This window comes from Mus musculus, chromosome X (genome assembly GCF_000001635.26).
Source record: "Mus musculus strain C57BL/6J chromosome X, GRCm38.p6 C57BL/6J".
Lineage (NCBI taxonomy): Eukaryota > Metazoa > Chordata > Mammalia > Rodentia > Muridae > Mus > Mus musculus.
In genome coordinates, this window is record NC_000086.7 from 56,912,762 (window position 1) to 56,935,216 (window position 22,455).

At 40.5% G+C, this 22,455-nt stretch overlaps 1 protein-coding gene across 1 annotated transcript in view; it reads left to right on the forward strand.

Moving 5' to 3' along the window:
• Positions 1-22,455, forward strand: part of Adgrg4 (adhesion G protein-coupled receptor G4) — an 86,126-nt gene that overhangs the window by 18,528 nt on the left and 45,143 nt on the right. Inside the window, exons 2-9 of the mRNA NM_001362885.1 lie at positions 382-6,276; positions 8,664-8,758; positions 10,394-10,458; positions 12,403-12,442; positions 13,636-13,688; positions 15,386-15,549; positions 17,242-17,374; positions 19,521-19,639. Coding sequence (NP_001349814.1) covers positions 382-6,276; positions 8,664-8,758; positions 10,394-10,458; positions 12,403-12,442; positions 13,636-13,688; positions 15,386-15,549; positions 17,242-17,374; positions 19,521-19,639 — 6,564 coding nt within the window. The remainder of the gene's footprint in view (positions 1-381; positions 6,277-8,663; positions 8,759-10,393; positions 10,459-12,402; positions 12,443-13,635; positions 13,689-15,385; positions 15,550-17,241; positions 17,375-19,520; positions 19,640-22,455) is intronic.

The following is a 22,455-nucleotide window of genomic DNA, read 5'->3' on the forward strand; positions in this document are numbered from 1 at the left end:
TAACTTCACAATTGGGTTTTAGTAATGGATGTGAACTAATCAAGCTATTGATTTCTTCTTCCATGAGTTTTGATAGGTCCCTTTCCAAAGGTGAATCACCTCAATCAGTGTATAGTTTTGTACAAGTGCCCATATCTTTTATTCAGATACTATGTAATAGATGTCATCCTACTAGTTATTTACCCAGGGTATTATGAAAATCAGATAGAGATTTACAAAGTAGAAAATCATTTTAAGAAAAATTAAGTAATCAAACAACATGATTATATCTGACACTTACCTCTCTTTCAAATGAAAAGAAATTATAGAGCTCTTTCTTAAAGAATTGTCCCTAATTTCCAAGGCTGAATCGAAAGTAACACATGCTTTCTGATTTTTCAGTTGTTTCTGAAAATATGACAATTCAAGAAACAAGTACAAATGTTTCACAGCAAATAGACCTAACAACTTCTTCCCAAACTACTGGACTTAACCCACACAAGACTTCACATTCATCCACACTGTTGCCAGAAGGCATGGCTGATTCTACAATCAACAGTACAGCCATATCATATGCTAATACAGTACCCTCACCTCTAGCAACAGTAAGTGCAGCCAAAGATTTGAAGACATCTACAACCGAGACAGCTACATTTTTAACAGATACCTTGTTTACTTCAACAGCCACCCCTCTGCCTACCCAGACTGTAACAGAACACTCATATCTAGGAAAAACAAGGACATCAAAAAGGGTGGAGGCCATGGCTACTGAGATCTTTCATTCAGCTACAGCTACTGATTTAATTGACACATCTGTGTTTACTAAGAATTATACTGTATCTGAAACTTCAACAACTAAGTCCAAGTCAGCTGTTGGGAAGACAACTTTATTCTTGAATGAATCAACATCCATAGCTCCAACACCTTGTCCCAAGCACAAATCCACAGATGTTGCTATACTCCATACCTCTAAATCTGGGCAAGAATTTCTTGTATCTTCAGCTGCCAGAACTGTGTCTTGGTCCACATTAGAAGAGACTTCACCTATTACTACTGATGTTGGGATTGTATCAACCTTCCCACCAGAGTCTTTGCTTACCTCCACAGCTTCTCCTGTGAGTTCTACATTTCCTGAAATTCAGTTAGCATCTACCTTGTCAACAACTGATTCAGAAATGGCATCAACAGTCCATTCAGTGTTGCCTATGCAGACCATACCTACCCCAAGAACAGTGAAACCAGAGTCAGGCTCTACAAATTTCCAAGATGTCTTTTCACCCAGCATGGAGGATGCTCTATCTGTCTCCATGCCTAAAGAAACCACTTTCATGGCCTTTTCTTCCATTACCTCCTCTCCAATCACCAGAACTCAAGATGAACAGATAGCTATTGATGCTGAGAGTACACATCTAACCATAATCCCCGGAACCAAATTTGTCCCTACATTGGCTGAAGCTTCACTCTTCCCTACCATTGAAGGGCAAGCATACACTCAGGATACACCCACAACGGATGAGCCCATGCTTACTTTGACTTCTACTAAATCACCTTCTACATATAACGCATCTGAATCAGTTCTCACATCTATAACAATTAAAAGTGACTATCAGTTCTTCACCAATGAGACCACTTGGACTTCTAAGTCAGGTCAGAACCTGTTGACCTCTATGAATACAACCACTATACCCACATTCACATCTAATAAAACTCTCACATTACCATTCCAAGGTAATGCCACTAATAGAGATCATTCATCCATGACTACTAACGTCTCACCAATTGAAGCATCCACGGAGAGCAAAGTGACTACCAGCTCTGATGCTACTACAGCCAGTTATACAACAGCTTTATTCAAACCAACATCCCAGTGGCTTAGTCATTTCACGAGTGTTTCTGGAATCACATCTATAGCCAGCCAGCCTGAATCTAAACTCACCACCTTATTATTGAAAAGCAACTCTATGCCCACAGTAGCTACAAATGAATTTCCCTCAATACCAAGTGAGCCAGTTGCTCCATCAGTGAATACGTCTACCCTCACTGACATTAAACCAAATTTTTCTACAGAGAAGAGCATTTCTGAGACAATACAAATAGAAACAAATGGTGTGAGCTCATTTGGTGATACTCTGGCCCCTCTGCCCATGTCTGCAACAACACAGAGAGTCTATACCACTGTGACAAAAGAAACCACTTCCCGTCATCCTAAGGTAAAGTCAACTATATCAACAGTAGCTGAGGCTTCTCCATTTTCAACAATGCTGGAAGTGACAGATGAATCAGAACAAATGGTGACAGCTTCTGTCACTATTTCCCCCTTTACAGATATAGAAAAATTGACTACTGCATTGAGTAAAGAAACTGCAACTGCAGAGGTGGGAGTGAGTTGGCTTTCAACCAAATTAAAGGAAAGCATGCCTGAGAGTTCACACAATGGAACCACAGAAAGCTTTAACTCGACCCATACCTACACAGTAGATTGGACTTCAGAAAAATCCAAGGGTAACTCAGCTTCATCACCCAATTCTGCAAGCACCCAGGCACTACCTGAACTTCCAAGTTCTTCAACAATGAAGACGATGGGAGTCACTTTCTCCACTAATTCTTCACAGAGGACAGCTGCATCTTTGTCTGCTGGTATCTTGTCTCCACAGACTGCCTCTACTCATGCCTTAGTAACTCCCCAACTGCTTACACACACGTTTTCACTGCCAGTTAATATCTCTGCTGTCACCTCTCCTAAAACCACTATGGTGTTTTTTGATGAGACTAAGGTGACCCTGTCTCAGCCTTCTACATTGGCCAGGGATTTCACTACATCTATGCCCTCAGTTGGTTCAACTCTACCAACAGTGACAATGACCACAGAGTTGGTGCCACCAGTGAGTCCAACAGCTTCCACAATTAGTGATAGCATGTTTACTCACAGAGACTTACTTCATACCACTTCAGAGGTCACAACGATCTCTTCCACAACAGCACACATGGCAATTTCCTCTCTGAGAGAGACTTTGGTATCCTCACTGAGACCTCCCACTCCTGTGATAACTAAGGCTATAAGTACCATTCCCTCCATCTCATCTGACTCAGTAAGTCCATCCATACACACTCTTGTCTGCTCAAGGCCTTCCCCTAATAACGTTACTATTGTATCCTCTACTTATGTTAGCTCAACTACATCCACATCAGTAGCAACACCATCTGAATCTCATTTTAGTTTTCCCTATGCTTTTAGTAGTGGTGGAGATGTCACTATGGCTTCTGGACCCACAGGGACCTCTGCTGGTGGTGAGGCCATGCCCCCTAACACCTTTGTCAATAAATTTATTACCTCAGTAGACCATGAATCTACCACATATTTTGTGAATACACCAGTCTCCACACAGTCAGTGTTTGCCACCTCTATGGTATCTTCTGACAAAGAACAGACCAACATCTCCATGGAGAAAACCCTCAGAACTACAGGGGTGGCAGAGATTTCTCCATCCAAAAATTCCTTTATTTTGGACTCCCAGAGCACTTTCCCTTGGGAAATGACAGACACAGAACTTTCTGAGACCACAGAAATCTCCAGCCACCAAACACATTTGCCTTCAGAAATTCTTCCTGGTTATTCAGATTCTGGGAATTTAACCACATTTTCTACTTCTGGGAGCACACAGTCTGCCCAAACCTTGTCCTCAAGCACCATAATAGGTGTTCGTGTTTCAGAGGGGTCAACTAGTCTTGAGAAAACGGCACTCCCTTCACAAGTTCAGACAGTAACCAAATCTTTGACTCATGATAAAGAAAGGACAAGTGCCCTTTCAGAATATCCTCCCAGGACTGTAGAAAAGATCATGAGCTCCTCTCCTGTGACTCATCAAGCCACAGGTCACCTAGCTACTTCAATTGTAGATGCTTCCAGGACAACTAGAATATCACATCCTGTGCTCATCAACACAACTCTTTCATACCTACTTTCACTTAAGACGAAACCTGAAGCAACACAGATTGCTTCTTCCACTTCTGGAAGCACAGAGAATTTCCCTAACTCCTTCTCTCCTTTCACAACTGGACTTCTGAGCACCAATTTTACAATGATCACTCCCAATGGGAGCACTACAGTCCTTTCTATTCCAAATGAACCAACAAACCTTCCTAAGAAGACTTCTATGGAGGCGTCAACTCCTATTTCCCAAATGGATTTGTTGGCCCTCAATGTCACTGCTTTCACCTCTAAAAAAGTTTCTGACACCCATACAATGCTAATGACCAAGTCTTCTAGAACAATACACATAGGCACTTTGAAAAGTGTCTCTATAGGTACCTTTGGGCTTAAGTCTGAAAAGTCTGAAATGCCAGTTAATAACTCTGATTTCTCAACTACAGTGCTTTATTCTGACACTTCCACAAGACTTGGGGAATTCTTTACTTCATCGTCTTCACTTCCCCCTAAGGCTACTAAAACCACCCAAGCATCCACATTGAATACCACACCAGTGGCACATGCTGGGCCTACTTCACAAAGAACAGTGTTTTCCTCTACTTTCTCGAATTCCTCAGTGGTAGAGGTACCACTCAATTACACAACTGCACACTTTTCCTCTCCAACACAGAGAGGTTTTTTATCTATGAAAACTATTCCAACCACTAGTATGGCTGGAATATCAACTTCAGTTATAGGTGCTACTTCTTCCTCTCTGTCCAGTTCTAAGAATACTGAACCTATTTCCTCCATTCCAAAGACCATGTTTTCATTGTTACTTTCAACAACCCAGCAACCATCACAAGAAAATGGGGCTCCCACTCTGGACATATTACCTGGGATCACTGTGAGCAGTGGTGGGGCGACAGATCTCATTAATGCCAATTCCAGAGCCACCATCCCTGCAAATGAGCTTTCAACTACTCCTTCAGATAATTTTTATACTTTCTTGAATACTCAGGATTCCCCAACTTTGACTAACTCTAAAGTGACCCCTAGACCTACAGAAAGTGTAAAATCCACACCTACTCACCTTTCCTTTGATACTAGAAAGATGAACATTTTAACTGAACTAACAAAGAGTGGTCCATGTGTGACTACTCCTGTTTTATACCCTTTGTGGACCCAGACCAGTACAGCTCCACCTTTGACATCACATCTTTACTCACCTCATAGTACCAAGGCCAAGTTTCCACTTGCATCTCAAATGGCTGAATATCCAGCATGGGCTACAGGAATCACACCTAGTATCACCCAGGCTCTGCTTACCACGTCCAGAAACACACAAAGAGTTGAAGACTCTCCCTTTCCAGTTTTCACAACGAAGGTAATGACACCCAACAGAATGGAAGTAGAGACTCTGCACTCTCCTTCTGGGACTTTGGCAACATCCACAACCTCTCAGATCGGTCTGGTCTCTAGGGATGTTACAGTGATGCCATTGATTTCCACATCAGAAAGCCTTCCTTCTTTAGGGATTTCTGAGAGTACTTCATTGTCAATATCTTCCACATTTCCCCCTACCACTTTGGCTGCTATTCTGCCCACATTTGAGAAAACAGCCATGCCTGTAACCCCTGGAATCACACTTTCATCAAATCCTTCTGTAAATTCTAGGGCTACCTCCCCCACTTGGAGCTCATCTAGTCTCCCTTCAGACTCTCGGGCATCCATATTTACTCCTTCTCGGCTTTTAACTTCATCTTCAGGAGAAATGTCAGAATCCACTTTTCCAGCTTCTGATATTATAGCAACATACTCTAACTTTACAGTGGCACCCCTTTCTGATGGAAGTGCCACCATAGCCACCCAAGCCACTTCTACAACTACACTGGACATCATCACTGCTAACTCTTTGACTTCTCCACCCATACCTTCAAAGGACAAAGATGGCAGTCTACACACTTCTACATTCCTTGAATCATCTCTGAGAACTACTGGGGCTGACAGCTCCACAGATATGTCTGAACGCATGTCCTTTGGTAGAACGAGTATATCACCTTCTCTAACAAGGCATGACCTATCTATTGGTTCTCTGACCGTATCTAGCCCTACAAATACATCTCCATGGAGTAAAGTCCCAGTTACATCAGAATCTCACACTTTATTTCCTTCTAAATCTACACTGGACTCTGTTATGAGTACAGCCACTACTACATCCACAGCTATAGGAACCTCATTTCCCCTGATGTCTACTGAGATGGCACATCCTTCTACAGCAACTGGGTTTTCACTAGTGTCTTCATCTTTTGAGACAACATGGATGGACTCCATATTTTCCTCTCTATTTACACAACCATCTACTTCACCAACTGCCAAAGAGTCTACAGGTATTTTATCCATATATCCTTAACAAAGTGTATGAACAATGGTCCATGTGTTCTCCATGTTCTCTGAAAGCAGAAAAGAGGGGGGGGGTGTATGTGTTTCTTATCTCCCTAAGAGTATTGGTACATACATACCTTGTCTAGCACAGAACTCTCTAGCTGTATTTCTTGTCTTTATTGAAATATATTACAGATGATTCTTCACTCACTATGCAATTTTGAAGCTTTCCTTGCAGTTGTTTGGTTCTTGATGTCATGACTGTGACTCTGCCCATGTGAACACAGGCTAGGCCACTCATTTTTACCCTGTAAAAGAATCATACTGGGGGTGGAAGACTGGCAAGATGGCTCAGGTGTTATGAGAACTGTATGCTCTTCCAGAAGATCCTGGTTCAATTCCCAGTACCTACATGGAGGCTCAAACCCCCATGGAACTACAGTTTTAGGAGATTTTTACCATTCCAGGAGATTTGATGCACTCTTCTAGAATCCTTAGGGACTGGGCATGAGCAAGGTGCACAGATATACATATACACAAAACATCCATATGTATAATAAATAAATAAATAAATAAATAAATAAATAAATAGATAAATAAACAAACAAACAAACAATAACCATATGCCACTAGGTCTGATGGTGCTTACCACAAATAGAGCACACACACACACACACACACACCCCAAAACCAACCACACACACAACTGTACTTTGTACTTTGAATTTCTCTGTGCAGGTCTGAGCCCTCTCTAATCATAACATCTAGCTGGCTAGAAATGGTTATCCATAGTTAGGAAGCATTTAACTCCCATGTTGTTCAAATATTGAACAGTTCTGCAACCTTTGCTTAATATATATCATTTATGTTATTTTATATTATTTTATATGTATATTTTGTGTACATGTATGTATCTTTGACACATGAATGCCTAGTGCTCAAAGCGGCCAGAAAAAAGTATTAGATCCCTTGGAAATAGAGTTACAGGGGTTTTGAGCCATCATGTGGTTGCTGGAAACTAAACTCAGGTCCTCTGCAAAAGCAACAAATGTCCTTAACTGCTGAGTCATTTCTCCATTCATTCCTTGCTTGCTTGCTTGCTTGCTTGCTTGCTTGCTTGCTTGCTTGCTTTCATTATCAGTGTAGGTATGTGTGTGGGTGTGTGCGTATCACTGTGTGCTCACGGAGGAAGAATAACTTGTAGAAGTCACATCTTTTTTCCAGCCCCTGGGTCCCAAGAATCAAACTCAGATCATCAGGCTTGTATTTGCTGAGCCTTTTCCTTGGCTTGGGTCTGTAATTTTTTTTTAAAGTTTTTATTAGATATTTTCTTCATTTACATTTCAAATGTTATCCCATTTCCTAGTTTCTCCTCCAAAAATCCCCTATCCTCTCCCCACTCCCCCTGTTCCCCAACACACCCACTCCCACTTCCTGGCCCAGGCATTCCCCTATATTGGTGCATAGAACCTTCACAGGACCAAGGACCTCTCCTCCCATTGATGACAGACCAGGCCATCCTCTGCTACATATGCAGCTAGAGCGAAGAGTCCCACTATGTGTTTTCTTTGATTGGTGATTTAGTCCCAGGGAACACTGGGGGTACTGGTTAGTTCATATTGTCGTTCCTCCTATGGGGCGGCAAACACCTACAACTCCTTGGGTACTTTCTCTAGCTCTTTCATTGGGGACCCTGTGCTCTGTCCAATGGTTGACTGTGAGCATTGGGTCTGTAACTTTTAAGATTCAAAATAAAGATATAACAGGACAAGATCAAGAGGAACATAGAAAAAACTCTAAAGGAGGAAGAAAGACAATTGGGAGACAATTACCTTTTTTTTTAGATTAAATTATCTTAAGTCATAGTATTTACTGTGACTGTTGGATGAGCTGGACACCAGTTGGCCAATGAAAGAGAAATTAGGGGGTTGCCACAAGTCCATCAACTGTGTAGAAACATAGGGAAATGGACAGGTAATCAAAGCACAAATGGGACGGTAGCATCTTGCATATTTCCCTCTTGGTTATGTGGCCAAAATGGCCAATTCTTGATATTAAACTAAGCAAAATTTAGGCATAAAAAATGTTTTGTTTGCTTTATAGTGGAGAGCACTTCTGATCTAATTTTCAAAAGTCAGATCCCATTCTTTTTTCATTCTTTCTTCACACTTTCTTTTCTTTTTATTTGTAATGGGTGCTGTTTTTTTTTTTTTTGTGACCTCGAATGTCCTAGACCTAGCTCTGTAGATCAGGCTGGCCTTGAACTCACAGAGATTCACCTGTCTCTGCTTCCTGAGTGATGGGACTAAAGGTGTGTGCTCCTACTACCTGGCAAAAAGTCAGAATTCTTGATGTAAATAACTAAAATTAACCTGTTTATTTTTAATTACAGTTTCCTTCTACAATATTAAAATGAGCTTCTCTGTCTTTGATGAAGAGCCAAGGGTCCTCGTTACCACTGTTATACATGACCTTACAAAAGATTGGGTAAAATGCTTTTTTAAAATACTTACGGTGCTTGTTAAATACACGGGACTAAGACTGGGTAGATTAAAATTAGACTCCCTTTTCTACTGACAATCCATTTCATAGATAATCAGTTTAGATTGTTTTTACTGCAAATGTATTTACTGTATAGGCAACACTCTGAAGATATCTGCAAGCTCTTTCATAGTAGCAGTGTTGAAAGCTTTTATGAGATGTTATTATTTTCATTTGTTGAGATCTGTACATTTTCCTCCATGGCCACAGATTCTGAGTCACTGCTAAATTTTTCTAGTTGGGAAAAACAGAGCAGTGATAACATGCTCTATGGCATAGAGTTTATGTGCCTTTCTTTTCCATACTTTAATGTTTTCTTCTCTAAAACAGTGAATATTTTACTTGTCCTTATATTTTTGATAATAAAGCTAATGCATGCAGAGCAATTGAAGTTCACAGGAAGACATCGAAACTAGGCAAGGTCGGTCCACCACTGCCGCTCTTAATAAGTTGAGGTATACTCTGTGAGACTTTTATACAACAGTCATAGATGTGTGTTATTTGATTCTGGGGAGCAAACCCAGATTGTAGTACAGATTAGGCAACCATCTTATATATTCAGTGAACATCATGCACACTTTCCTAAATATCATTGATCATACATGTGGTCGGGGATATAGTACTACCACATACAGTTTAACGGAAACATAAGATTTTACTATATGTCTGTAACAGAAACTTTCATTTCATTTTCAAATCCAGATGTGTATTGGTAAGCATTTGGATTGTTTCTCTCTCTCTCTCTCTCTCTCTCTCTCTCTCTCTCTCTCTCTCTCTCTCTCTCTCATAGTTCCAAAACTAGCATTCTTCCAATTATTTTAGAGGCTCTTGAATTTTTATAGGATTATTTTTCAAATTTTAAATCACTGTCTCAAAAGTCATGGACAGTTTTACATTTTAAAAATGATCACAAAATGGTCTTCAGCTAAGTAACAATGCCAATGCGCACCTTGGGCCCAGCAGTGAGTGAGCAGACTGGCTTTCCTTTTCTCCATTATGGTCAAGTGTGTATAACCCAATTCTAAGTGCTTGAAAATAAACAAGTGTTTCAAAGTGTTCGTATTGCCTTACAAATTTTCAGCCGGTCTATCTCACAGTTCTAGGTGGGAGTCAGGTTTGGGGAGGAGTCAGGGTGGGGTAGAAGGAGTGTAGGTGGGTACAAGTTGAAGAGAAAAGGAACAGAAGGGTTGGACTTTGGTAAACTTCTGTTCTTTGGCCTTCATACTGTGCCTTCAAATGACATTTCTTCTGTGCACATACATTTGCACTTTCTCTTTGTCCTCTTATAAGGATAATAGTTCCTATTGGATTTGGACTCTCTACCTTTAATGTTAGTGACTTTATACACAAATATGATCAGATTGCAGGTTAGGGCTTCCATATTTGAAGTTAGACTGGAGGTCAGCTTAGCTCCTAACAGTGTGTAAACGTGGGAACTAAAAACCCGGAGGAGGTTTGACAAGGTTGGGCTCACTGATATGCCAACTGCAGCTCACACTGTCCTATGACATCACTGGGTGAAAGCAGAAGCGCGGCCACACCAACACTGACCCTCTGTTTGCTTTGTTTTTTCTTTTACAGTTGAATTTTATGTTTCAGAACAGTGAATTTTCTCTTGCTAATCTGGCTATTCAAATTAAAAGCAGGTGTGTAAATGGCATCTTCTATGCGTTGAAGGGAAATCAAGGGACCGCCTGGGTATGAGAGTTCCCCTTGTTGATATCGAGGAATGAAGACCCCATTTATCTTACTGTAGGTTGTAAAAACTGAAGGAAGAACACAACATAACAAAAACCCAAACTGGGACAAAACAGAGGACACAGGGAAATCTGAGACCCATTCTGTAACATTGCACTCCAATGTAACAAATCCAGTTGCAGGAGAGTGGCAATTCTCTCATGAGAAATGCTCGGGCCGATTCATAAAGCCTTGGATTCCAGGACCCAGACACCTGTCACCAGGTGCCACCTCTGAACACTGCCACATGTGTTCCTCCATCTGTCTGCCTACTTTCTATATGTTGGCTCTTTGGTTTCTGTTATGTGTTCAAACAAAAAGAGGTTCCTGAAGGCTTATGTATAAATGAAGATCACCATAAGTTACTGCCTTAGTTTGAGCTAAGGAAACAGAATACTCTCTGTTGGTTGGCTTCAGCCCCAGCAAATGTTTTCCTCTTCATCTTCACATGCCAAGGAGCACAGACAGGAATCACTTCTGTCTTTATTGACAGTGTTCTCTAGTTCACAGATGCTGGTCATGGGGCTCCACTCTCATTACCTAATTACCACCCAACGAGCTCATCATCTAATAGCATCTCATAGACTACTAGGCGTTAGCATAAGACTTTTGACTAGACACAAAAATTCTGCAACTCCTCCAAAGATGGAAAGCAAATTGAAGATATTTGGAGTCTCCAATATTGTCTTAAAAGTTGTAATTTTATTTAATGCAAAAGCAATAATGTAGCCATTGTGCAATCTATGAACAATATGCATAGAAATATTTAACGAGGATATTGAAAATCTACAAAAACCTACTCAAAAAAGTCTACTCACATTTCCCACGTGTCAGAGAATGTCTGTGAACATCTGGAACTCACTCTGTAGACCAGGTTAGCCTCGAACTCAGAAATCCGCCTGCCTCTGCCTCCCAAGTGCTAGGATTAAAGGCGTGCACTATCACTGCCCAAAGCTTACTTATGTGAGTACATTGTTGCTCTCCTCAGACACACCAGAAGAGGGCATCGAATCCTATTACAGATGGTTATGAGCCATCGTGTGGTTGCTGGGAGTTGAACTCAGGACCTCTGGAAGAGTAGCCAGTGCGCTTAACCACTGAGCCATCATCTCTCCAGCATCTGTGAACATGTGACATCATTATATTCCTCTAGATTTGTAAAGCATTTAGTGAGAGAGTTTCTACTCTCTCTCTATAATGTTAAACAATGTTCTTTTCTTGATTCATATTTCATCATATGCATTTTTTATTCCAGATTATACTATAAAAACTAGCTCCTTTCTTCTTTCTTTCTTTCTTTCTTTCTTTCTTTCTTTCTCTCTCTCTCTCTCTCTCTCTCTCTCTCTCTCTCTCTCTCTCTCTCTCTCCCTCCCTCCCTCCCTCCCTCCCTCCCTCCCTCCCTCCCTCCCTCCCTTCCTCCCTTCCTTTCTCTTTTTTGATACAAGATCTCACTGTTGCAGTTCTGGCTGTCCTGGAACTTACAATGTAGACTTAGGCTGGCCTTGAACTCACAGGGATCCACCTGCTTTTGCTTCGAGGGGAATGGAATTAAAGGCATGCCCTGCCACTCTCATCTTAGCTTATTCATTCTAATGATTGCATAGATATTTGAATAATTCCCACCAGTGTGTGTGTGTGTGTGTAGTTTTATGCTCTCTTGCTTATAACATCTGAGTAAGGCTGAGTAAGCCCCACCACCACTTTAGTATGCAAATAGCAGTTCAAGGGTCCCCTTGGAGCCCCAGCACTGCTGGAACTCTGATACCCCACACCTGTCATTATCTTTACCTTGTAATCCATGGATTGGGTGCCACATTTCATTGTTCTATAATTTTGTGATGTTTTTGATACAGAAAGACTTCCAAAGAAGAGACAGCCATGTACAGATACATTGTAAGTAAAATTTCAAATTGAAGATACTTGTGACCTATCCTAAAAATAATTAGACAAGTAAAATAAGAGTAAAAATAATTAGACGAGTAAACTGCTCTTCTACCCAGGAGTATATTAGTAGGCAAGTTCATTGGTGAAAGTTGAGGGTCAAATTAAGTTATTCCTTTTAAAGGGTTGGCCCAAGGACCTATCAAGAAAGCAACTCTCTGCTTCTTATGAACTGACCATATGGAAGCTTTTTGAGGAAGATTTTGTGGGCTGAGTGTGTAGAAGGACTTAGAGATTATAAATGGTGGTCTAATTTCTTGATTGTGGACAACTCACAGAAAAGTCTCACTTTTCCAAGATGCAATTATTCATAAGTCTGCCATTCACCTAACAAAACTAAATCCCACAACTGTAGTCAGAGTAGCAGAATGACCTTGAATCTTCTTTGACCCAAATTTCAGTACTTATTTCAGCCCCTCAGAGCTGTGCAATGGTGTACTGAAAAATGTTGGGAAACCATGTAGCTTTCAAGGTGTTTAAATATGAGATAAATATTTTGACTATATGAAATATAGTAAATCCTATAGTGCATTCTAAGTCATCTGGCATCATTTGAAATACTTGCTGTAAACAGCTGTCAGAGTTGTAAAATGTAACATACAGCTAACAAGATAGAACTGAAATTTCTCTACATACTATGTGTAAAAACTCTCATGTGGTAATCTGTCAAAGCTCCCAGATCCTTCCCATTCTGACTGTGGGCTATGGGGCAAATGAACCAACCTTTCTGAGCCTCTATTTCCTTATATGTATAATGAGTGCTGTTAGATGGACAGAACTAACTAGTATCTATTACGTGCTACCTTAGGTCCTGAGGCTTAGGGTGCTTTTAGTGACTTACATTTATTAGCATCAGCATGCCAGTATCCAGAAGGTCTGGATTATGCTGGCAAGTAGATTATTAACTTTCCGAGTGTCAACTGCTGCATCTAGAAAGTGGACAGACAGTCCTTGTATTATCGACCCTTCAGGCTCAGTGTGAATACTAACACATTAATGTGCTTAAGAGATATTTGATGAAGGCAGTGGCTGTGTAAAGAATGATTATGCTTTTCTTGTTAATAATAAGCTCTCTATGTAAATTTGATGTTTGCTCAAAGATTTCAGTGACTGCACTTTTTTTTTTTTTTTTTTTTTGGCATCGGTTGGAACAGAAAAAAGGTCAAGGAATGGATGCAATTTTTCATGTACCATACAGGTAGGAGATGAGTTTATTCAAAGCTGGTACATTTAGTTCTGATTTTCCTTCCATTTAATTCTGTATGTGCAGTAAGTAGCCTTTTGGTCAGAGTTGTCAGAGGGAGATCAAAGCACCTGGTGCTTATTTCTCAGATGCTCTAATTAAGCTTTTGCATTCACCAACTAAGTTGTTTCAGTTGGTCATAGCATAGCCTTAGCAGCCTGTGCTTCTTTATAGTGCAGAAACGGGGTCCAAAGTGGGTATGATTTGGGGAAGGGGAGAGTGTTTGTTGTGGTCAACAGGGTTAATAAAATGCTGAGAAAACACCACCACCATGAAAAACATCCCAGATAGTGCTCACACTCACGGGCTAGCTCCTCTTTGAATAATGGCTATTGCTGGTCTGATTGATACTTATCATGAAGGACATTGGTTCTCAACCTGTGGGTTGTGACCCCCTTGGACAGTTCAAAGATCCATTCACAAGGGTCCCATATCAGATATTTCCATTATGATTCACAACAGTAGCAAAACTACAGTTATGAAGTAGCAACAAAATAATTTTATAGTTTGGGGTCACCACAATGCGAGGAGCTGTATTAAAGGGTTATAGCATTAGGAAGGTTGAGAATTAATTATCTACAGCTAAAGAAGGCTCATGAAGAGACTATTGATATGTCTGTCCAAGGTGCTGGGTTGAGTGTGAGCTGCAATGAAGAGTCTTCTTTACAGTGGAATGTGAACTTGGAGAAGAAATAGGTTGAATCATAAGGGGTAGGGCGAATGGGGTTTAATTCACCACCTACAGGTCAGGGAACAGACAAGAGATTCTTGATTTGCCATATGGAGAAGCTTGACATAAAGGCAAGGACATCTAACTTCCAGCAATTCTGGGGATGCTCAGTAAACACGTTCATCAAAATCTGTATGTAAAATGAAAATGGGAAACAAATGTGTAGGCAAGTTTGTGAATTTGAAATGCTCTCTCCATTAGAATACTAGAGTAATCTGGAATATTTAAAGACCATATTGTAGAGTTTAAGGTCAAGGACATCTCTATTGTTTATTATCTATTAATGGATAAAAATACTTTGTAGAGTGTGCAGGAAATGTTATCTCCGTAATCTCAGTTCTCCCATCTGTAGAATAGGAATGATAACATCTCTATCTCATAAGGTTGTTGTGAGAATTAAATGAATCAAAACATATGGAGCAAGAACTCCACAAATCTTAGCTAACATTAACATCATCACTAGTCTTTTACAGGACTCAGCCTTCAGCAGAACACTTCTGTATAGACTAATTGGACATGTACCTATTTGCCTTATTGCAGTAATGATGGATAAATTGAAGAACCAGAACAATAAAAGGTTTTCTCTGAAATAATAACTTCTGAGTACTCCATCTTCCCTATTAATTATTATAAACTCCTAGAGAAATCTCTTGGCAAGGCAATTTCAACATAGTACAAATGCTATGGACCACTCTTTTGAAAATAAGTTTTGAGTTGTCCTTTTTGGATGCATATAAGAAAATTTATTAGACTATTTCCACATGCTTTCATCATTGTTCAAAAGCTATCATTTAGTGGCTATACAATGTTTAGTATTCACAGACTACCAGTGATGGCAAGTCTATAGAGCTGCAGCAACACCGGCCAATTTGTACTCACTCTGTTGTTCTGACTAGTGTTTCTTTTTTGCCCCATTTTGTAGTTGTGCCTGTTGGGTTATCATAAAAGCCAAGTCTTCTTTAGAATCTGTGGAACTGATCAGCAGCATCCGAACTAAAATACATGGGAACCTCACACATGGGAACTTCACACAAGATCAATTGACTCTATTGGTAAAGTCTGACCATGTTGTAGTGGAAAAGCTAGGTAACTATTTTGGCAAAGCATTTCAGCATGAATTCACTATTTTAAAAAAATTATAAAACTCATAATATACTGTATGGATGCTTATGTTCAAAGGGAAGAAAAGTCTTTTGTTTGTTTGCTTGTTTGTTTGTTTAAACAAGGTCTCCCTCTGTAGCCCAGGGTCGTCTGGAACTTATTATATAATCCAAGTAATTCTTTAACTCATCAAAACTCTCCTACCTCTGCCTCCCAAGTGATGGGTGCTGGGCTTATAGGTATGAGTCACTATGCATAGCTGAGAAATCATCATTCTGCACAAAATTATGCTCACATGTCCCCATGACTCTTCTACCTTTAAGGGCTTATAAATGCATAGAGCAGCAGAGAGTTTACAAGGGACTATTGCAAGCTGATTCTTGGTCAGCTGTGAATATCAGCAGTGGCTGGTCTGTGAGTACTGAAGGAGGATTGCCTCCTCTGATGTAAAAACCTGGAAACATGGCAAGCTTTGTCATTACACACAATACATGCCCTATAGATAACTGCTAATTTATTGACTGATTCAGCCAACCTATTCATCTTAGGAAATGATTTGAGAACTCTCCCAGATTTCTTCCTGGACCCTTTCTTTTCTAATTAGGGAAACTTCAGTGGTAAAAGAGAAAGGCTACCAGGCCCATCCACCTCCTGCTCATCACTGCCAGCTTTGTTCCTTTCCCCCAATGGATGGCTGGAAAAACTTTGAGTTAACACATACACATTAGAATGGACTGTCTTTGGCAGGAAGCAAAGCAAATATCAGGGGCTTGTGGATGTACAAGGTTAGAGTGGGATGAAGGCAGAGAAGACTGGAGGCCACAGGCAGAACCCACCATGTAAATGACCCTAATCAGACTGTTCTGAGAGTAAGTAGGAGGTGATGTTCTTGCATTCATAGAGAAGACTGGACAGACCCAGATAAGTCATTTCTTGGATCACTCTGTCACCACCTAGTCTAGGTACATTGTAAGGACTGGGTACTTTCACATGGACTTAGCCTAGACCACATCTCTCTTAATATGACAAAGCCTTGTATCAAAAGTGTGTCTCAGCAGCCTTTCAATGGGGAAGCACCATCAGCAGAGACATCATGGTCCTGGCTCTATTGGTCATGGCAGGCATGTTGATTTTCCTGAAACCACGTCCACCTGAGACCATTAAAAAGATGACTACCGTGGGAAGAGATGTCTGCCCAATCTCCTGTGTTTACATAGCAAAGTGATAACGGGGCATACTTCTGAGGAAAGACAATAGGCAGCCAGAAGCTCCAGATGTGTTTGGTACTCTGGTACCCCTTTTGTGGTTTGATTTCCCCCCACGAAATGCATATATAGCACTTTTACAAACAACTTCTAAATTTCATTATATACATGTGTGAAATTGCCAAAGAATTTTTTAAAGTGGGGAAAAGCAGCCTCCCTCCACCATGGGCGGGTGTGTTCTAATGAAAAGGACTAAACATGAGGTTATACTGCAAGGCTTATTTAAACCAAGGCTGTCTTTAAAACTGGTTTCCATGAAGCTTAGTTTAAATGTCCTGGTTGAAATAGTTTCCTCTTGTATGTGCTGATGCTTGTGTGCAGGGTAATAATGATGGGTCATAATGGATGTTCATGATACTTTTAAGTGCCTTTTGCCCTTGAAAATGTTGCATATATTTTTTTTCCTCTGTAGAGCCAGGAAAATGTGAAGCAGATGAAACACCCTCAAAATACAAAGGGACATATAAGTGGCCATTAACTGACCCTACTGAGACAGCCCAAGAAAGGTGCATTAAAAATGAGAATAGGAACGCCACAAGAATTTGGTATGTATCTGTCAAGTTCCAAATGCTAGTTTACCCGCAATGAGGTCAGCTCCATTTGGGGGGGTGTTTCTATGTCCTTTTTTTTTTTACTCTCCCTCCTTCTCTCCTACTGCTTCTTTCTCTATTTCACCTTTTAGAGTTAAACATGCACGTATAATATAATACAAATTTCATGAGGACAAAAGAGAAAACTCACCAACAACCTGGCTACTTCAACATGGCTGCTTTTTGATTGGCATGGCTTTTTTTTTGTTGTTGTTTTGTTTTTTTGTTTTTTGTTTTTTGCCTCTCTCTGACCCCCAATCTGGCCCTTCTTTGTATGCCTTTAAATTTTCTGTAGCGGTAACCATGGTTTACATAGCAATAATGTAATTTACCCTTTCATTCAATAGTTTATCAAACATTTCCATGTTTTGCATTCATCTTTTTAATGATCAATTCGAAGGCAGCCGCTTTGTGGATGGGCCATCATAATTTACTCCATCACTCTTGTATTGTTCAGTTAATCATTTTCCCTTTTTAAATCATCAGCCTTCGTTTCTTACTCTCTGCTGCTAATGGTGTATGCCAAATAACTTAAATGGGCAAGAACAGAGGGGCAGCAGGTTTCGACAGAGGCTTAAAAGCATTGGTAGAGAGCCACATTTCTTCTTGTATCATATCCACCCCAGCTTACATCTAATGCTTCAACAAAGCAAGCAACCTTGGCAGTCCCAGTGGAAGCTCACATGGAGCTTCTCCTTTGTAGCCAGCTCCTTAGTATGAGCCCTTTTCTAGCTCTTTCCTACATTAGGGCTGTCACCATGCTCTCTCACAGTCCACTATTCCCCAACACCAATTCACTCTGCTGCCAGCAGGATTTTCTGGAGTCTAGCTGCTACATGGAAGACTTTTGTTAAGGAATGAAGTGCAAACCTCTAACACAGTCATCAAGACAGCAGGTTACCTTTCCTGTCATTGCTTGGCTCTATCCCTTCACCATGTACTAAGAGATAATTTGCTTTTGTAGACATGATGGCTATTTCTGTGTGTCTCTTTCTCTGGCTGGTGGAAGCAGGGAAAGTATATATCCTTTCTGTGCCAGGCTCCGCTCACTTTAAATGCCGAAAGTTCTCTTTAACCAGACAGGAGTGCATTTATACCTGTAACTCCAAGAGCTGAGATAGGAGAATTGCTGTGAGTTTAAGGTCAGCTAACACTCCTTAGGAAGTTCCAAAATAGCCTGTTTTATAGAGTAAGATCCTGTTTCAAAACAGACAAACAGACAAACAAACAAACAACTAACACCCCCCCAACAAAAAAACCTCAAATCAAAATTCACCACCACTACCACAACAAACACAAAGAAAGAAAGAAAGGAAGGAAGGAAGGAAGAAAGAAAGAAAGAAAGAAAGAAAGAAAGAAAGAAAGAACAAATGAAAGAAGCACAAAGAAAAAGAAAGAAAAGTTCTTGTGTGGTGTTTTGATAGATTCCATTTTGTTCACATAAACTTTTCTTCTATTTTGTATAAATCAGAGTGTAGGACCACTCAATTCCAAGCTCCTGGTGACATTCAAGACCCTGCCCTATTTGTCTCTGTCTATTAGTACCATTCCTAGAGTCTGTAGGTACTTTGTGCATGCATTGACTGGTTTGAGGTGGCCTGACATAAATGAGGCAAAGGTATGGCTTGATAGTAAAGGACAATGCCTGACAGAAGTTCCTTAATCACATCGAGACAATCACTATGTAGAGACAAGAAGAGGCAAGAGAGGAAAGTGATAGAAAGGAGTTAGATCTACATGGTCAAAGTCTCTTCCTTGATTCCTGGTGAGCTGAATCCTGCTCCATTACTAGCTATCTGGAGCCCATCTGTGTTATTTAAGCCTGGAGGCTAGAAATGGACATGGGAAAGCATGCCACAGTCATGGACAGGCCTTCCATTATTGCTCTTATTTAACTGATTAATTAGTTAATGATAATTATCACTAATTTTGAGACAAGGTCTTACCCTGTATCCCAGTCTGGGCTGATACCCATGGTAACCTTCATAGCCCTCAAGTGTTGGGATTATAGATGTGAGTCCCTGTACCATTTCCCTTTGGTCTGTTACTTTAATAACAACGCTGGACAATTGCTCTTGTTCCTCCATTCTGTCTTTTCCAGTTCCATCAGCATCCAGACTGGCAAGTGTCAATGGGAAAAACCAAGGCTTAAGCAGTGCAAGTTGCTCCAAGGACTCCCTGATAAGATTGTGGATCTTGCTAATATCACCATAAGTGATGGTAAGACAGTTTTGAGCACATAGAGATATCATGGGACTTCCCTTACTTTGCCTACTTGATCTGAGGTAAAGAGGGATAGGCAGAACTCACTCTATGAAAAGTTACCTCACAGCAGCCCATTTCAGAAGCCATATGCTTGTTGGTGGATGTGGCAGTAGGGCAGGAGTCAGGACTTCTATGTTTAGTTTTGCAGATTTTCATTTTATATTTTTAGTATTATTTTCTCATTCTTTTCCATATTTCAAAACTCTTTTTTTTTTTTTTTTTTGGAGACAGGGTTTCTCTGTGTAGCCCTAGAACTCACTCTGTAGACCAGGCTGGCCTCGAACTCAGAAATCTGCCTGCCTCTGCCTCCCAAGTGCTGGGATTAAAGGCATGCACCACCACTGCCCAGCTTCAAAATTCTTAAGAGGCTGGCTTGGTGGCATATTTGTATAATTCTAGCACTTTGAAGGCTGAAGCAGCAAAATCTTGGGTTCAAGGCCAGTGCCTTGGCCACATGGTGAGAGATCCTGTTTCAAAACAAAATAAAACAACACACACACACACACACACACACACACACACACTCACATATTCACAAAACTCCCAAATCAGACACTTAGCAATTATAGAGAAAAAAGCCTGCTTCCATGAATATTTCACATATTTTGCAAATAGAATATTTAATTTTACAAACAATTTGGGCAGTGTAAATTAGTACTAGTACTAAGCATTAATTCTGGAAAGTGGGCTTGTTTGAATTAACCATTTAATGTCAAAATGCATTTGTAATAGTTGCATTAATTTATAACTCGGTTCACAGGGTAGGGAAGTACCTGGTTCAGAACTCCTTCATTACCAACGTGTGCTCTCAAGCTTTGGAGTTTTGGGTGATTCGATTATCAAGACCTGATATTTCAAAGAAGTGTAAAACCTCTTCAGTGATGATACTCACATGTTCTTCATTTAGCAAATACCATCTAGTAGGTTGTTTTACTTGTGAGTTTTTCCTCAGGAACTCGGTTGTGCAACCATCTTTGTGAATTCCATAGAGGAGACTTGTACAAAGGACCATTTCATTATACAAAGAATCCTTGTACCTGTTAACAAAACCTCTATTTCACTCTTCCCCTATAGTTCCCAGCAACAACTGATCCACTTTCCATCTGTGTGAATTTTGCTTTTTGTAGGCATCTCAATATGCTTGTGAAGTTTCTTCATATTGTAGCATGGGCCTGTATGTACTACATTGCTAATGGTTGAATACTATTGTGATAAATTGATCTATTATATTTTATTTAGTTACTCATCAATTGCTGGCCATTTAGTTATTTTCATGTTGGGCTATTTTTTGTAGACAGATTGTGAATATTTGTGATGCAAATGACCGGTAGACATGTTTTAAATCTCTTAGGACATACTGAAGAGTACACTTGTAGTCACCTGGGAACTCTATCTTTAACCTTTGAAGGAACTGCAAAACTGCTTCCCACAACTACGGAGCCATTTTGCATCCCTGCTGATAGCACGTGAAGGTTCCAATGTCCTCATGTTGCAAGTACCTGGCCATCTTTTAGTTACAGTTGATGTTAGTGTCTCTCCTCCCTAGCACATACATGTTTATTCTGCATTTTAGCACTTTGTGTCTTTTCTCTTCTTGTCCTGGTTAGCCTAGAGAAGAGGACTTGAATTTCTCATCAAATCTAGTTGTTTAGAGGACAAGCAGACTAATACCAATATCTAGTCTTTTGAGATAGAGTCATGGTAGGTATCGCCTATATGCCTCTCTGTAGCTCATGATGGCCTTGAATTTCCAATGCTCTTGCCTCAGCCTCCCAAGTGTGGAGTTCCAGGAATACACTGCTAGGCCCAACAACAGCCACAGTGAAGACAATGCAGAGTTCCTCTGTGTGCTTGCAACACATTCAGTCTTCCCACAGTCACCAGACAGTTAGCTTTGTTACATTGCCACCAGACAGTTTGCTTTGTTACAATGGCCCACTCTATCCTCACCCAGTTGAACATTTATATTGGGGTTCACTGTTGACACTGCACAGTGTGTACCTTAATTAGGGCTTCCATTGCTGTGATAAAACACCATGCCCAAAAGCAACTTGGTGAGGAAAGAGTTTTCTTCAGCTTACAGCTCTCAGACCATACACCATCATTGTGAGAAGCCAGGGCAGGAACTCAACATAGCAACCTGGAGGCTGGAACTGAAGCACAGGCCATGGAGGAATGATACATATAGGTTTGCTTATTTTGCTTTCTTATAAACCCAGCACCACTTGCCGAGGGATGTCATTACTCACAGTGGAATGAGTCATCCCACATTAATCACTAATGAAAATGCCTGGCAAATTTACCTATACAGCAAGGTGATGGACACATTTTCTCAATTGATCCCAAATGACTCTAACTTGTGTGACCTTCACATAAAACTAACTAGAACAATGGATACTTGTAACTCTAAGTATGAATGTGCATAACATGCATCCAAGTTAGGGCTACTGTTGTAACAAAACATCATGATCAAAAAGTAAGTTGAGAAGGAAAGAGCTCATTAGGCTTACACTTCCACAGTACTGTTCATTATTTAAGGTCGTCAGGACAGGCACTCACACAGGGCAGGAACCTGGAGGCAGGAGCTGGTGCAGAGGCTGTGGAGGGGTGCTACTTACTGGCTTGCTCTCATAGCTTGTTCAGCCTTTTCTCAATTAAGGTCCCTTCAGATACCTCTAGTTCATGTGACTAGTTGGCATAAAAGTAGCCAGCACAACATGTATGTATAGAACCACACCCCCGTAAAGCCTCCTTGAGGTACATTTATTCAT